The 16,408-nt window shown below is 32.0% G+C and overlaps 3 protein-coding genes across 4 annotated transcripts; 1 reads left to right on the top strand and 2 right to left on the bottom strand.

Annotated features, from left to right (window-relative positions):
- Positions 1-672: 672 nt before the first annotated feature.
- Positions 673-4,013, top strand: LOC116777796 (zinc finger protein 668-like). The gene is made up of 6 exons (XM_032671516.2): positions 673-941; positions 1,017-1,364; positions 1,889-2,053; positions 2,335-2,600; positions 2,897-2,995; positions 3,719-4,013. The coding sequence occupies exons 1-6, from the start codon at positions 786-788 to the stop codon at positions 3,900-3,902; spliced, it is 1,218 nt and encodes a 405-aa protein (XP_032527407.1). The 5' UTR covers positions 673-785; the 3' UTR covers positions 3,903-4,013.
- A 45-nt stretch (positions 4,014-4,058) lies between these two features.
- On the bottom strand, positions 4,059-6,821 carry LOC116778011 (alpha-ketoglutarate-dependent dioxygenase alkB homolog 7, mitochondrial). 2 transcript variants are annotated; one of them, XM_032671852.2, is made up of 5 exons: positions 6,612-6,821; positions 5,619-5,812; positions 4,975-5,145; positions 4,517-4,641; positions 4,059-4,428 (listed from the first exon to the last, which is right to left on the bottom strand). In XM_032671852.2, the coding sequence occupies exons 1-5, from the start codon at positions 6,724-6,726 to the stop codon at positions 4,293-4,295; spliced, it is 741 nt and encodes a 246-aa protein (XP_032527743.1). In that variant the 5' UTR covers positions 6,727-6,821; the 3' UTR covers positions 4,059-4,292. The 2 variants fall into 2 exon arrangements, with proteins under 2 accessions (XP_032527743.1, XP_061382345.1); XM_061526361.1 differs by having other exon boundaries at positions 5,619-5,806.
- A 2,021-nt stretch (positions 6,822-8,842) lies between these two features.
- LOC133319995 (piggyBac transposable element-derived protein 2-like) lies at positions 8,843-11,057 on the bottom strand. Its single transcript, XM_061526479.1, has 2 exons — positions 10,872-11,057; positions 8,843-10,531 (listed from the first exon to the last, which is right to left on the bottom strand). The coding sequence occupies exons 1-2, from the start codon at positions 10,905-10,907 to the stop codon at positions 8,861-8,863; spliced, it is 1,707 nt and encodes a 568-aa protein (XP_061382463.1). The 5' UTR covers positions 10,908-11,057; the 3' UTR covers positions 8,843-8,860.
- Between the last annotated feature and the right edge of the window lie 5,351 nt (positions 11,058-16,408).

The raw sequence follows: 16,408 nt of genomic DNA, 5'->3' as shown, positions 1-16,408 counted from the left end.
ACACCACTTAATAGTTAATACCTATCCAGTTAGCTATAGTAAAATAATTATTTACAAATGTATGGTAAATTTGTTAAGTTACCTACATTTACACAATATTTTAATTAGGATTCTCCTATATTTTAATGTACAATACAGTTTTTAAGTTATAAAATAGTCATTATGACTTATTGAAGCTTCATTCTTTCTTTTCCCTTGTAGCTTCTAATGACTTTTTGTTTCGAGAAATATACTTGTCTGTCTTAACAAAATATCATATAAATAAAACATTGGGTTTAATAATTTCAAAACCATCATCAACCGACAACCGTAGTTCAATCTAAAACCGAGTGCTTAGCAACACAACTAACTGTTAACATCTTTCAAATCAAAAAAATTCAAGAACTCAAAAAAACATATATATGTGTATGTAAAATAAGTGTAAGCCTTAAGGTAACTTAACTTTATTTTTGTAGAAGTCACAATGTCTATGGATAATTCAGTGTAATCTTTAGTTGTTTTCTTTTGTATTTTTTTTTATTTGGGAAAAAATGTCTGCGTAGTTATTTATAAATGAAATTTAAAAATTAAAATCACTAAAAGTGTCACTGACGACAGGAATGCGTGTTTATAAACAGCTTTTAATATAGTCTGTGAGTGCTTAATCGCCATAGCTAAATAAATGAGCTGTAAAATGTCATTTTGAATTGCAAAGGCGTCAGCGGATAGGTGTTTTGAGAGCGTTATAAGAAATATGCTACATAAGTTAATTTTAAACTTAGTTTAATAACTTTGTTTAATATAAAATGAATACAGCGGTATTGAAAGTGGAAGCAGAAGCGGAAACATGTTCGGTGTGCGGTGGTGGCGGAGATCTATTCACGCCAGAAGAACACGATGCCGGCGCTCCGCCAATGCAAGTGTCTTTACGAACGATGCTATTGCAAATTAATAATTATAAGGTATGATTTAAAGTTGTCTATATTAAAAAAAACTTTCTAAAACTTTTTAATTAAAGTAGATTTTCTGCTCTTTAGGTTGTTCCCGAAGGGAGGCTTTGTATTAGTTGCATACGTCGCGCCATTGAAGCGTATGAGTTTAGTTCTGCCTTAGGATCCAGAACAGCTCCTCCATTAAGTGAGAAAATCCGTACTTTGAGGAGAAGACTACATGATTTAACGCAGAAGGTAGATGTTTTCATCGTGGTCGGTGGACCGGGTGTGAACTCTGGAGGTGCATATAGTGAGGACGATATTATAATGGTAGAACGAGACGCCTTAGCTGCAGCTGCTGCTGCTGATGCTGATGATGAGGATCTTGAAAAAGCTAGAAATGCCTGTGGGGACTCGGTGTACCAATGCTCTATATGTCCCATGTCGTTCCAGGTAATTAATGTTCTTTAAATTGCATTATCTTAACCTTTTATAGGTATAAAAGTACTATAATGCTTTGAAGGAATAATTAATTTGTAATGGAATGTGTAGCTGTGGATAGATAATAATAAATAAAAGGTACCGTTGTACTATTGTGCAGGTGAAATTATAATTCTGTACCATAGATTTATTAACTCAAAGGGCTTGCATTTCATTCATGTCTTAGTTTTATTTTTAAGCTTATTTATTCTTCTATGTCAGGTTTCATTATGTAATCATGAAACAAAATACCAACTCCCAAGTGATGTTCACATTCCCCTATTTAGACATAAAATGACACTTAAAATTTTCCCTTCTTCATGTCTTTCTATATAATTGGATCCTTTTAAGCAGAAAAGAATTAATAAATTAAGATTATACTTGGAACAAATATGAGGTAATGAGGTTTGTATACAAAATAAAAAAGAACTATCCAAAAATGAGATCAATTTTTAAAGTTTGTTGAAAATAACTTATTTCATTTTATGGTTGATTAGCATGCAGCTGAGTATCGATCGCATGTAGCAAGTCACCCAGGCGGTGCTCGACACTCGTGCTGGACTTGTGGCGCACAGTTTGCACAAAAAGAGGCACTTCGAGACCATGCAGCTGAACATTCTACTCCTGGACTCATCTGCCAACTCTGTCGGAACAGATTCCAGGTATACCTCCATATAATCATCCATATACAACATCTGTTAAGGCTACCATATTTTAAGCATACATGTAATCAAGAATATAATTTAGAACTAAGCTGTAGTCTAGCCATGGTCAGATTATAATAATGTACCTAATACTGTTTATGTTGTGGTTCAAGAGTTGATATAAGTGTATTGTTTATATAAAAGACAATTGAAACATAAATGATAATCAAGGTTATGTTGGCAAATAATATTAATTAGTATTTATGTTTGATTCAGTCTAATGTTTTCTGTAACAATAGAATGCCTCCGAGTTGCGTCGTCACGAGTCGGATGAGTCGTGCCCGTCTCGCTGTCCGATCCCAGGGTGTGGTGTGCGGTGTATGTCGCGCAGCTCGCTATCATCACACGCCTCGGCATCCCACTCGAGGGACCCGCCCTTGCTCTGCTCGCAATGTTTCGTGCAATGCTCCACTCGAGCTCAGATGGCGGCCCATGCTCTGTCTCACCGCTGTGCCGAGCGGTTCGTCTGCGGTTATGATGCTTGCATATTGCGCTTCGCAAATAGGTAGGCTCTTCAAATAATTCAGGCTATTCATTGGTTGAAACATTTTACCATTTACTGTCTTTCAAAAACACTAACGTTTCCAGTTATCTTCTCTTCGAATTTAATATATGTATATAAATCCACTGAGTCAAAAATATAAACCTTTCTCAATGATTAATTTCCATGAAATTTAAAAAAAATGGGACGATAGTTCTTCAGTAAAGGCATCTCAAATATAAGTTGTTGTCGATAGGCTTATGTACTTTCTTAAGTATTATATTTAAATCGTGCTCAATTAGTTATGTTAATATTCCCAGAGGTGACTTGTTGTCTCACATCCGCAAGCAGCATGCGGGTTCCGTGCCTGACCCAACCTCGGAACAACCACCATCCACCACTTGTCACTGTGGACGCATGTAAGTATATGCATAAAACTATTAAACTGCTTATAAATCTTATTTGTCATGCTTTCATGTCCTCATTGTAGATGTAATTTAAGCCTTTATTTTATTGTCTGTTCCAAATACATTTATAAATTGGCATTAGCTATGTTTAATGTCTTGTGAAATATACTGCCTCTTTAGTCATTTAATTGATTGATTGCATTATTACATATGCTTACATACTTAGGGACCACCCTAATTTTTATTGTGTGACGGTTAATGTTCTCCATGTCCCTCGCCTACAAATCCACTTTCTGCCAAAAATGTTGGGTTGTCCAGAAAACATTTTTATGGTATTCCTTATCGAGCCATAATATGACAAACAGTTCTTATATTGCTTATTTTATATGGAGATTTAGCTTTTCATTTGTTTCATTTGTTTTGTTATTAATTTAAAATATTTCCATGTATTATATTTTATAACATAACTTATTGTTCTTATAAAGTATATTGCTGAATATAATTTTAAATATCTTTTACTAATACACAGTATGAATTGTATTATTATTTAAAATATTTTTCTACTCAAATCTGCTCTAGTAAGTTCATATCTCTCAAATTAATGGTTTGTTAACAGTATTCTCAAAGAGATACGTTCATCTATTGTGATATCCATTGAGGACAAAATTCATGAATTAAAAAATTTGAGAATCCGAAATTAAGAGAAGGAAAATGTTATAATGTTTGCTTTTTCAGTTTCGGGTCAGTGGCGGCTCTAAAGCGTCATGCTCGTGTTCATCGCCGCGAAACGCAGCAGGAGGAACCAGAATGGACCATCACAATGGAGACTGGGGAGGGGGCGGAGGAAGGGGAGGGAGCGCTCGACGGAGACGTGGAGTACCTCGAGCTGGAGGCGCTCGACGAATATGACGAAAATTAGCACTCCCTATACACGAGGGATTATGGACTTCATATTTAGAGGAAATGACTGCAGAATATTACACATACATATGAAGATCTATTTTTAAATAAATAAATTTGTTAAACTATACGATATTTTTAATTAATAGAATGTTAGATTAAAGAAAACAACATATTTTGGTCAACATTTATAAAAATTTATTATCTGTACAAACTGTATGAGTATATTTATAAACTATCTTAATTAAAAAAACAATACCTAAATTTTGTCTATAATACTGACACTAAAATTATATATAGCTAAATAACGATATCATTTTAATAGCTCAATTAAGTTCAAAGTAAAAATTGTTTGTAAATGAAATGAGGGGAAAATAGATTAAAAACTCAACAATAACTAATACTTTCACTACCCAGATGTAGACTTATCGGGTTGTTCTCTGCATATCACGGCGACTCGCCGTCCGCGGATGACACGTTTCCCGCGAAAGAAACTGTGCTCACCACCCAAAACCGCATGAGAGAATTCGTAGCGAGCCACACCGCTAGCAATTAAACACAGATACGTCATAGTAGCCCTGAATTTTAATTTATTTTGTTACATAACTTAAGTTCGTTGGCTGTATTCTTTACCTCATGATGTAGAGAGCTCGTCGTTCCAGCAGCGCGTCCAACTGAATATGCGGTTTCTTTTCGTGTGTAAGACGCATCACGGCGCTTGACAGCAGACATAACCCAGCAATAGTGTTACCGCAAAACTGTAGCATAATATTGTATTTGAAATAAAACTAATATTTAACTTTGCAGCAACCGTCTGCTCATGATCACGGTTGCTGCAAACGTCGGCAGTGTGTAGTTAAAATAATTAAAACCGCACAGTAAATCCGAAAATATTAGTTTATTTCAATGAATATTTGCGAAAGTCTTAGATCTCAATATTGTAATTGTTACGAACGAACATTGTCAAACTAAATATCAATAATCTCAAGGCTTTTCTGTCTTAAGATATAAAAAAAGTATTTGATTGATTGCCATTGTAAATACAGTACAGTACAGTAAATACATTGTAAATACAATCACTCGGTACACACTCTGACAGCGTCAATGTGGGGTTTAATATGCCCGGCAGCGGCCAAATCAAGGACATGCACTTGCGGCAGCAGTGATGCTCCAGCGGGGAACAAACGCCGCACTCGGGACAACACCTCTGAACACAGGGGGCTCCAAGAATCTCGCTCCGTTTCACGGTAGCCTTCTATAGCCTATGTATAAATAATTACAGAATCTATCAATGTACAAAATTACAGCCTCGTTATGACAAAATACATATTGTTAGCCTTATATTGACATTATAATTACCCACACAAATTTAAATGTTATCACTGAATCGTAACTTTTTATTTAAGTCTGAATCTCTTGTTCACAACTTCCAAGTCAAGGATGTGTACTTACCTGTAACCTCTAAACAAAAACAGAACTTGATTGCACTGGATTGTCTGCATGTTACAGATATGGGCTCTTCTAAATCATTAAACAGTTACGTGTAGTAGCTGTTCAGATGTTTGTTGTTGCATGTATGAGAACACCCAAAAAAAGTTCCAAATTTCCTTTTTATTCTAATGTAATGGTTAGTTGTGGCGATAGGATATTTAGCTGCGCTTACTAAGACAATACGTGCCACAAAATGGACCTTGTGTTTGTTTATCAGTGTGTATACAATAAAACCTGGACATACATTGTCCCAGTGGTCATATTCATAGCGCATTCTTTTAAGCTTGGGTTCAACGTCGGCCAGCAGTGCCGCCTCTTCCGTTTCATTCACGAAGTCCGGTATTACCCGCATGTGCCGCGACACGTCCGCACGGAGATCCACTTCCTCATCTGGATTCCAGGATGGGAGGAACTCAATATAGTTAGGGTCACCTGAGGCTGCAGAGGTTTATTATATTAACAGTTAAGTATTTGATAAGATAATACAAAAAGTATTTCAAAATCCATTGATTTATTTTGTTAGAGCATTTACTTCAGATATAGCTGTTTTTATCAGTTTTTTAGTAGTCATGACCAGGAAGTTACATAAATTTTAAACCAGAAACAGGTCAATGCAATTGAAATTTAAATAATTTAGTTGTCCTCAATAAAGCTCCAGTAATATTATTGCATTATATTCCGATCAATTTTATCTTAAATTAAGTAATTATGTAAAAGTTTTGTTATAGGTGCTTTTAAATATGTCAATATACATTTAAAGGACCTTTAAACTGATTAATTAATGAGACGAGTACAAATGAAAGTTTGTGGTTGTTGCTGTTTGAGCCATATCAAGATTGATTTTAGGTTGTATTAGCAGTCCTTGCTTTGAGTCTCAAACCATTTATAATTATCACATTTTGATTCTTGGCAGTTTCACAGTAATTCTAACAACACGAGTTAATGCATATTGTTTTCAAGGGGTAATTTTACTGATAAATAATAGTGACAGACTTTTAAAACATGAAAAAGTTATAAAAACCTTATTGTCTATACAAACTAAGTTTTTATAAGGTTTATCTTTGAAAGTGACAAAGTTTTCTAAATAGCTTGAAATAGTAGGTACATAGGAACAAAGTGATAAGATGAGATTGGTCTTGTGATAATTTACTTGAAAGTAATACATTTTTTTCGACGTTTATGCCAGTTATTTCAAATATAAAAGTATCTTTATATCTATTTTGCCTTAATTACAAACCTTCAACTTTTTCTTTCAAAAGTTTCTCTGAACCGCATTCAGTGGTAATTTTTTTAGGAAGCTGTTGGAATAGCAACCTTAATGTGCTATTTCGAAGTAAACTTAAGGTTAACATTCTTATAATTTGATATTATTTATGGCATTCAGTTTCCTTCAAATATATGTAATATAATCTATAACTGATGTTTAAAATTTTGACAGCTTTGTGTCTATCAGCTGATATTTTATGAGCAGCTAAATTATTTATATGGCCACACATATATTTTGTATCTAAATAAAAATATTGTCTTTAATAATATTATCAATATATGAAAAAAATTATATTGTTTTAATTCTTGTTTAAAATGCAAAAATAATAAACTTTTTTACATTGACAGTCGTTCTTTACTTAATTTCGACCTTGTCCATTTGCTTCAAATGTTGTGAAAATATTTGTCAATGAAAAATTATTAAAGTTCGAAAAACCTATTTTAATTATAGGTGTTTTTTCTCTAAAAATATATTTTTTTCATTCATATATTTATTATTTATGGCCAATAAATACAAAAAATATACAATTTCAAATTGAAAGCATTTAATACTTAGACAACAAAAAGTACTAACGTTAGTGTTTTTTGGCTTAAGCCCAAACTCTTATATGATTGGTCTTATATGTCATATTGCAAAACTATTGTATGAAGCGTCATTGTTGTACACAAACCGAATTTGGAGTTATAGGAGATTGTTTTTATACTTCAAAAGATTATTCATAATTTTTTTTCTCATAAGCCTCAGTGAGATAAATAAAATTTAAATAAAAATTTGTAATGCTCGTCATTTGTAATACCACATTGAAATTATTCTGCTATTTTACTGTAAAACAATGTACCTTATTTATGTTAATGTACTTTTGTGCCTTCTTCAGTACGTATTCAAACATTATACTTTGGAAATGTGACTTGGTGAAGCGGTATTTATAGTATTTTGGTAAGATTTTATTAAGGAGCTATACTTTAGATATAGTACGAGTGTTTTTCATATGAAGTTAGCTAACTTTTATAAAATTTTTATATACTCGTATATTCTTATAATTATACAGTTTATTCAAAAAGGTAACAATGTGTGTTCCTAAAGTCTGTTCCTGGTTATTATATATTGTTTTGTAATAAATCTAAAACATGCTCAAAGCGAACTTGGTTTATATGAAAATTTCTAAATATAATTTTCAATATCATAATTTCTACTGGTCTATTATTATAACTAGATAAAATTTACAGAAATACTACAATTGAAATTGCGTATATCTGCCTGTATTGTTCTTTAACTACACACCATGACGTCTTGACGAACGAATAACAATAGCGAATGTTGTTGAAAGAACTGTCCCTTAATTTGATTTTTCAATTAGAGTAGGTGATATATTCTAAAAATAAAAAGGTAAATATAAACAAAATAAAACAAATAATTTACATAAAAACGATCATTTATATTTTATCATAATGCATTTTAGTCTGTATATCCGAGCAATTATGGCTCAAATATGATTTATAAGATATTGTGTTTTCAGGTCGTTAGTTTCGCTATTAATGTAATTGTCACGGACTTGGTTTTTTTAGAGCAAATAATATTAAATATTGGGAGTTTGTTATTAATCACTATTTTAGATTAAGAGAGGAAAGGTAACTTCAAAAAGATATATAGTTTTAAGTACATGTCCTAATCACTCCTTCAGAGATTGCTTGCCAAATCAGTTTATAAAATCCTTTAAAAAAATAGATTTATTCGAGATGTTTTATTTTACAATTTACTAATGAATGATACTTGAGTTCAGCGGTTTGTTATATTTACAAGACTCGCAACGAAGTTCTCAACAAAATCTGAGAAGAATCCATTTTCGTTACAACGATATTTGAATCGTATATGTATAATTTTTGGGTCCGTTTACCGATGCTTACATAATTAAGAGATAAGCTTCTTGTTTAACCCTTTACTTGGCAAGAACTAAAAATATGAAAAAAAAGGAAATTATTGATAAATTTTGTTTAATTTATGAATGGACAACTTGAGAAAAATAAAAATAAAAATCTAGGTATCCTAGGTTTCGAGAAAACTTAAGTACATCACAATGTACACTGCCAATTTTACAGAAATATTATAAATAAATTGTTTGTACATTTTGGTGTACACTACCAAGGACATAATGAATTACATTATTCAGGTTATTATAAATTTATTTCAAAAAAAGGAGGAAATATTTAAATTATTCTTTATTATTTTAGGTGAAAATTACGAAAGCAATTACGTTTTATTTTTCCCACAACAAAACACAAATGTACGTTACATTTTATACAGTAGACAGATGTTCTTCCACACTTACAATATTTGCAACGCATTGTTTCATTACCTGCTTCTGGAAGATGACCTGTGTTATCAAATCTGACGCTATCAGTTGGTCGGACTGAGACTGGTTTATGGATTTTCAGATTCTCGCCTGTATCGTCTGTAACGTTTTGGTTTGTTCCTATTCTATTAGACTTAGACAACCCATCAAACAATTCAAATCTGAAATCTTTCAATGAAGTCTTCTTCCCATCTCTTCTATGTAGGAGCCAAGCGTTATTTATACACATATCAACAAGTTGTGAAAATATTCCCAAGTACCAACGGTGACTTTTGAAGGGAGTTCTATATAACGATATCAACATATCTGCTAAATCGACCCCTCCCATATGTTTGTTGTAATGTTTGACCACTTGAGGACATTCTACATCTACTTTCTTTTTCTCATCCTTATCGTATCGTTTGATTGTTTCTAAGGGGTACGAGTCTATGTAGGTGCTAATAAGTGTAACCACTTTATTGTCGTTCCACTTTACGACTGCCAACTTATTCTTATTGCAAACCACCTGGGCGCTAGAACCGCGTTTCTTCTTTTTTAATTGTTTGTCAGTTGGCAATAACTCTTGACAGCCTCTGAGACGATTAGTCCTTATTGTTCCTAGACTAAGGATCCCGTATTCTTCCCGCAGAATATATGTTAGTTCAGGCGACATAAAAAAGTTATCAGCATACACAATGGCCGGCTTTTTCTTTATAGTTTGACACAATGCAAGCACTACCATACCTCCTAAACCAATTGTAGCTTCTTTCTCTGAAAAAGTCAGTCCACGAAAGGTATCGTCGCCACCATACAGAATAAAATCGTAGATGATACCCGAAACACCCGCACGGACAAAATTCTTAAACCCCCATTTCTTAGGTTTCATTTTTATGTACTGCTTTCGTTTACCTGCTTTACGACCTTTATAAGGTATCATCATCTCGTCAATGGAATATTTTCCTTCTTCTTCAATTTTCAGAAAATTTTTGCGTATTTTCTCCATTAGGGGGCGAATCTTGAAATAACGGTCTGAATCTTGCAAAGTATTATCAACAAAATGAATATATCGACGTATTTGTTGATACTTTTTGAGAGGCATAAGATCAGCAATGAGAGGGTATCTTGTTTTTCTTGCCCAATAGTCAGTATAAGCTGGCATCTGTACTATACCCATCATGATTTGAATGGCCAGGAAGCTTTTAATCTCATCTTCTGTCAGCTGAATAGATCGACCTAGTTGTTCAACTGCATATAAATTTGTATTATAAACAATGTCAGTAATTAAGTCAGGAGAAAAAAAGAAATAAAAATAATCCAGTACTGTCTCTATTTGTGTTTGATGGAGATTGTATAAGTTTTCTTCAAGAGATACATTGTGACGAAATACTGCTTTTAACCATTGATAATTTAGTGATGATGCTATTGAAGGTGGATCAGAGGTATCTGGTGAAGGCGGTATATAAGCATTTGCTTCCTCATCAGATGTGGAACTATCGTCAGAGCATGCGTTTTGAGCGGGTACCAAAGCCAAGATCTTATGGGCGCGAGTTAGTTGTAAGTTCTGCAGGCGGAAAAAGAAAAAAAAAAGTTCAAAGCAGACAGTTTTTATGAGAAGGTAAAAAAATAAATAAACAAAAACTGCCGATTCGTTGAAAAACAAAAACTGTGTAAACTTAGCAATGTACAGCGTGGTTACCATAGTTCATTTTTAGTATTTTAGTGTGTTATTGGCAACGTGCAGTGCAGTGTACATACATTTGTTTCAACCAAAATCGGCCATAAAAATTGACACAGTAACGCATAAAACCACTTTTTGAGTAATACATAGTTTTTAGATCAAATAACACACCATTTTTTATTAGTTTTTGAGCTAAAAAGTAATTTATAACGCAAAAACTTACCCGGGTCCCGCCAACACTTTGTTGTTTCGAAGCCATTTTGAATTTGACATGTGTTGTTCAGTGTTGCAACAACGAAAATATTTTTCTACTAATTCTAAATTATTTAGTAATATTTTTAATAAAAACAAAACAAAAAAGTATTATTATTTAACCAGTAAATTTTTTTTGAAATGTATGTACAGTCTAATGTACCTTACCAAGTTAAGGGTTAATGATTTACACTTTACATTTACAAGATAGCAGGCTGTACAATGCAAGCGGCTGTTTATAAAAATGTCCATTAGTGTTTTGAAATTAATATAATAGGAATCGATAATGTATCTATACAATTTCACAATGGGCATACAACATGGCACTTGTTTTACACTGAGTTGACTTGAAATGTTGTCTTATTTGATTAAAACCTTTTTTTCGTTATAAAATACTTTTCTTATTTCCTGTTTGCCACGGGAACAATATGAATTTTTGTGATAAATTTGTTATAATGACGTAGAAATTTATGACTACGAGCTTACATAAAAAATCAGTTCAGCACTTTAATTCGCGAAAGAGTAACAGACATCCATCAACCATACTCACCAGAATTCGTACTTATAATATTCCTAGGTGTTCTTTTATAATTTTGTACATTCGTCATATTAACATGAACTGAGAGAATGGAAATAATAAAATAAAACGAATGGAAATATAAGAAAATTGTATTGAAGGATGGTTTTTTTGATACAATATACATTTAATGCAAAATAATATTATTCTAGCTTTTTCGAGATTACTGCCAATATTTCAACTGGTTTTATAATTGATTCGCCCTGACAGCTGCGCACGCGTCTCAGTTATAATCGCCTTGATAAGGTCACGCAGAGATGCACTTAAAATATTAAACAGCTAGTCGCAAGGACGTGCTTAGTGGATGTGTTGATAGTTACAAGTGTATGGGTGTTTCAATAGAGTTAGATTACAAAATATTTCGCATCGAATGTTTTTCTATTGCATAATATTTTTTTTGTATGTGTTAGATTTGTTGTTTTTAAGTTCTACAGTAGATATTTGTATTTCTCGCAATTCATCTTATTCTACAAATAGTAAATAAAAACGTTATGAAGATGTAGCAATAAAAGCAGAGTTATGTTTACCCTCTACTAGTCTGTGCAGGTCTTTATAAACTGGAGTTTACTAATACGTGTGAAGAATGTTTTTTATAAACGGATCGATGGATTGGAGAAGGGAGACTCACTCAGTCTCGTTCAAGTTTCTAAAGTTATTTGTCCCACTCCTATTCTCTACTGCATTCGAAGCCCCAGAATTTAAGTTTGGTTGTCACGTCAGCTTATCATGTCATTGGGACGGATTGCGAGAGAGGTTTCATGCGTTCATCCGATCAAAAGAGATGTGCTTTGTAATACATGTTATTTGTTTTGCAATAATGTTGTTGTGGACATTACTCTAAAGGTGGTGTAATATTTCATTTACACAATGCGAAACAGTTCTGAAAAGATTAAATTTTGAACCTGGAGTAAAAAATATTTCAAATAAAATAACAAAAAAAAAAAAAAATTATATAAGTATGAACAGAATTAAATGAGTTCGCTTAGTGGATCTTCTAGTCAACGCAACCTCCACGTTGGTCACTGTATAAAAATTGATTACAATACAACTTTATTATTCAAAGTTACACATATTAATAATACACATACGGAAATTATATTAAGGCTCGTTACGGTTGTCAAATTAACAATAGAAGTCACTGATGTGATTGGTGGCTGCGCAAGAATTGTTCTAACTATAGTGCAAAGCATATCAAATATGATCTACTGATAGATAGTATTAGTATTTTAATGAGTTTTATTACAGTACGTCATCGTGGTCGCTTACAATATACACAATTGCATGATTGTCAATGTGATTTTTTTGGGTGTTGATAACATTGTATACGACAGAGGTCTGGGAACGGACGTGAGGTCATCGTGATGCGAATGTTACGTATTATTATATAATGACGTTCAGAGATTATAATATTATATAGACTATTATATAATAATGACATATATTATTCTATTTTTAATACAATATTCATTGATTTATTCAATGAAAGTTGTTAATAATTTATTTAAAAAATATGCAAATTATCATGTCATAATGCAACTATTATACATTAGATATTAATCCACGATATTTCACAATTATAGATATTTGTTATGTTATTTTGTCAATTCTTGATATCACGATGAATAAGTTGATGTACCTTAATATTAAGGAGAGATATCCTTAAGTATTAACGTACAAAAAGCCTGTACAGAAATAACAATAGAAACTTATAATTTGAAGGTCTTTTCGTAGGAGAGAGAACATGTTGTAGAAAGCAAATAATAAATTATTTCATACAATACATCTATTGATTAAAAGTGCGTTATGGAACCAACAAAACAAATATTTTATCTTGGCCCCGTTAAAAGAGACAAAATCGATTCAGAGGTCTTCGTTAAGAGACATAAACTCTTTATAAATGATTTTGTAGCTTGTGGAAATTTGAAGCCTTTTTTTTCATAAACTGACAAACTGTTATGGAGAACCAATTTAACTTTTCCGTTGGAAAATTGTTGTTACTATTCATATATGCAGCTCTTAGTGAATATTCAAAGTGCAGTTAAGTTAACAAATGCGCAAAGGTAGTTATTGAAGCTTTTTAGTTTTATCTGAAATATGCCAAGTGCCATTGCTCCTTGCGAAATTTCGTTACGAAATATTGTGACACTTTAATATATTTTTAAATATAAAAAATTATAATATGGTAAACTGCTTATTGTGTTTTTGTGTAATTACTCGGATATCTTGCTTGGCCTCTCTTTTTATAAAAAAAATATTGTCAGGTCTTTAGGACTAATTTTAATAATATCGTATTTTATGAAACTATTCAAAATAATAAAAAGTAAATGTAACGTTATTCTTTTGCTTATTTCTCCTTTTTTTAAACTACCAAGTCTCTGTTGATGTAGCTCTTGCACGAGGGATGCTATCAGCGTGGTTATAGGTTAAATAGGTATTGAGCGTGCATGGTGCAATTGCGCTTTTTACGCATTTAACATTATTACCCGCAATCAGTATAAATAAAGAGGGAAATTAAGTGCTTAATGCCGTTTAAGTTAACAATAGTAAGTAATAGCATAATAATGCAAAATAAGATGACAATCATTGACAATATGAATGCTCTAATCAAACGGTAATTTCGACAGAGCGCGATCATATAACAACCTAAGATATTTTACAAATTTCGTAATAATTTCAAATAAACGGCACATACATCTAATATTTGCAATACTAAAGTGCAGGTTTATATTGGAGGTATTTGAACAGGAACATAATTATGCTTCTAAACTCCAACCTCTAGTTTATACTCACATTTGTTTAAGATAAGTTTACAACTGAACAAAACAAAATGGCTGTACACTCACGCTACTACTATTTTAAGAAATTCCTCTTAACTGAAATAAGGAACTTGTGCTTTTGTTATTTTAAATTTATAATAAATAAACAGAATAGTTTATAATGAATGTATGAAGAAGAATATAATATAATATTTGTATAGTTTAAATTGTGCTTTTTGGTTTGAAATATAGACTTGGATAATTAATTTAATATCCTTGTAAAACCCTTGTAAAATTTTATAATATTTTACTCTATTTTTAGAGGTTACCAAGTCTCTATGCCTCTTTTAACCTTTAATAAGATTAGTGAAACCTTGAATAATAAATAAATTAGACAATAAGTTAAGAGGAAAGTGAATTAAGGAAGGAAGAGTTTTAGCCTTCAGACCAATGTGACTGCTTCTTTTTATAGCTCTTGAAGATAATATTAATTTTAAGAAACTTTTAACTTATATATTTAGATTTGTATGAAAACAATACTTACTTAAAAAATACGAATAATTGAATAGGAATGTCAAAAATCTTTAAATTTGTAGGAAGCTTAGAAAAAAAAGAAATATTCATATTTGATATGTATAACTTCAGTTTGGTAGAACGTTGTCATATTTTATAACGTATAGAGGCTGTGACAGGTGACTCTTTCACAAAAGATTAAAAAAAAGCTCTTGGCATACGATTTATATAAAAACAATGGTAACTTTTCTTAAATTTCGTGTCGAGACAAAGTTATGATACAATTAAATGATAAAATCAAACACATCCTCACATATAGAGAGCACGACTGACAGATAATATTCAGGTCAGGAGCATAAAGCCAATTGGACGTCTATTACAACTTATTAACCATTGCGATATGTTAGCAGTTAGTGTGAAGTGAACGTCACAAATAGATCAATAGTCACTCTTATAAATTTTATTTTAGTTGTTTACCAGAACATGTCGCAATAAGCATATATACATCCTTCAATAAACTTATAATCAAAACAAAGGATAAATACATTTGAAATTACGTAAACTGTTGATGTAGCCGAGGTCCCAATACGATTTTAATGGAAATGACACGTATACTCTAATAACACCTGAATGCTGTGTTTTGACAAATGTCGTGATGTAATCAACAGTCAAGTTAGAAGTTCGATGAAGAACAATGCGTGAAAGCGAAACATTCAGAAAAAACTGACAATATCACTGTCACTGGGTTAGAGAACTGACGCTATATATACAATGGACCGGCATATGGTGCATGTATTATGATTAGAAAAAAAAGCCACTTTTCGATGACATTGAAAGAAATCGATGTAGAATTTTCTATTCATTATAAACGCTATTATAAAGGCGTATCACTGATATACGTATAACTAATTTAAAGATTGTAATTTCTTATGCTGATCGCTCGGGCTAATGATTTATTAACAAACAAAAACATAAATTATATGAACCTGACATTTACGAATTCTACGCTCGGTTACTAGTAAATTAAGTAAACAAAACAATAAGAGTATTTATTATACAGGCTGTAGTTATGTCGTCAAGGATGCGACCGCGTGACATTACAGGCAGATAGCTGTGGCGCAAGCATAGTTACTCAGTTATTGTCTATAGATGATCATAAAAATAAATACGAGTATTTTAATGGACGACGACCTTGGGAGATGTTGTTTATACTTTTTAATTACTTAAGGAAATGTTGAATATTATAGTGTACGAGATGATAGTATGAGCCATATTCATCTTAACTTTATCATTATTAAACGGGTATGTGTAAAAACTGAACATCCGTCACCACGAACGTGTAGTTATAAACAATTATGTTAACGTTTTTGAACATTTATTTTTATTCATAAAAAATATTCGTTTCGATATTTGTATGAACTAAAATTATCGCCATATTACTAAATTAAATAATAAAAAAAAATAGTTGAAAGAGAAACAGAAAATGTCACATAACAACATATTATCTTGTCTGAGTAGATTTATGCCGGTTTCGACGTAAGCCTTCTAGATAAAAACACAACAAAAGCTTATTGTTCAAGTTTTTTATTTAAATGTCTCGTCTGTCTGTGAGGTTTGATCCTTTAAAGTAAACATTCTTTTTCGATCGACCTCGACTAACCC

The sequence above is a fragment of the Danaus plexippus genome, chromosome Z, assembly GCF_018135715.1.
Source record: "Danaus plexippus chromosome Z, MEX_DaPlex, whole genome shotgun sequence".
NCBI classification, from domain to species: Eukaryota; Metazoa; Arthropoda; class Insecta; order Lepidoptera; family Nymphalidae; genus Danaus; species Danaus plexippus.
The sequence above is the reverse complement of the archived record's forward strand: the minus strand, read 5'-3'. Positions and strand labels throughout refer to the sequence as shown.

Bases quoted from the DNA above. Each gene is read 5' to 3' on its own strand.
- LOC116777796 (XM_032671516.2), top strand. From the start codon at position 786: ATGAATACAGCGGTATTGAAAGTGGAAGCAGAAGCGGAAACATGTTCG. The intron at 942-1,016 runs GTATGATTTAAA...TCTGCTCTTTAG, and splicing joins TGCAAATTAATAATTATAAG to GTTGTTCCCGAAGGGAGGCT. The intron at 2,601-2,896 runs GTAGGCTCTTCA...TAATATTCCCAG, and splicing joins ATATTGCGCTTCGCAAATAG to AGGTGACTTGTTGTCTCACA.
- LOC116778011 (XM_032671852.2), bottom strand. From the start codon at position 6,726: ATGTTAACCTTAAGTTTACTTCGAAATAGCACATTAAGGTTGCTATTC. The intron at 5,813-6,611 runs GTTTGTAATTAA...AAACCTCTGCAG, and splicing joins TTTGAAAGAAAAAGTTGAAG to CCTCAGGTGACCCTAACTAT. The intron at 5,146-5,618 runs GTATGTCCAGGT...ATTTATACATAG, and splicing joins AATATGACCACTGGGACAAT to GCTATAGAAGGCTACCGTGA.
- LOC133319995 (XM_061526479.1), bottom strand. From the start codon at position 10,907: ATGGCTTCGAAACAACAAAGTGTTGGCGGGACCCGG. The intron at 10,532-10,871 runs GTAAGTTTTTGC...TTCCGCCTGCAG, and splicing joins AAAGTGTTGGCGGGACCCGG to AACTTACAACTAACTCGCGC.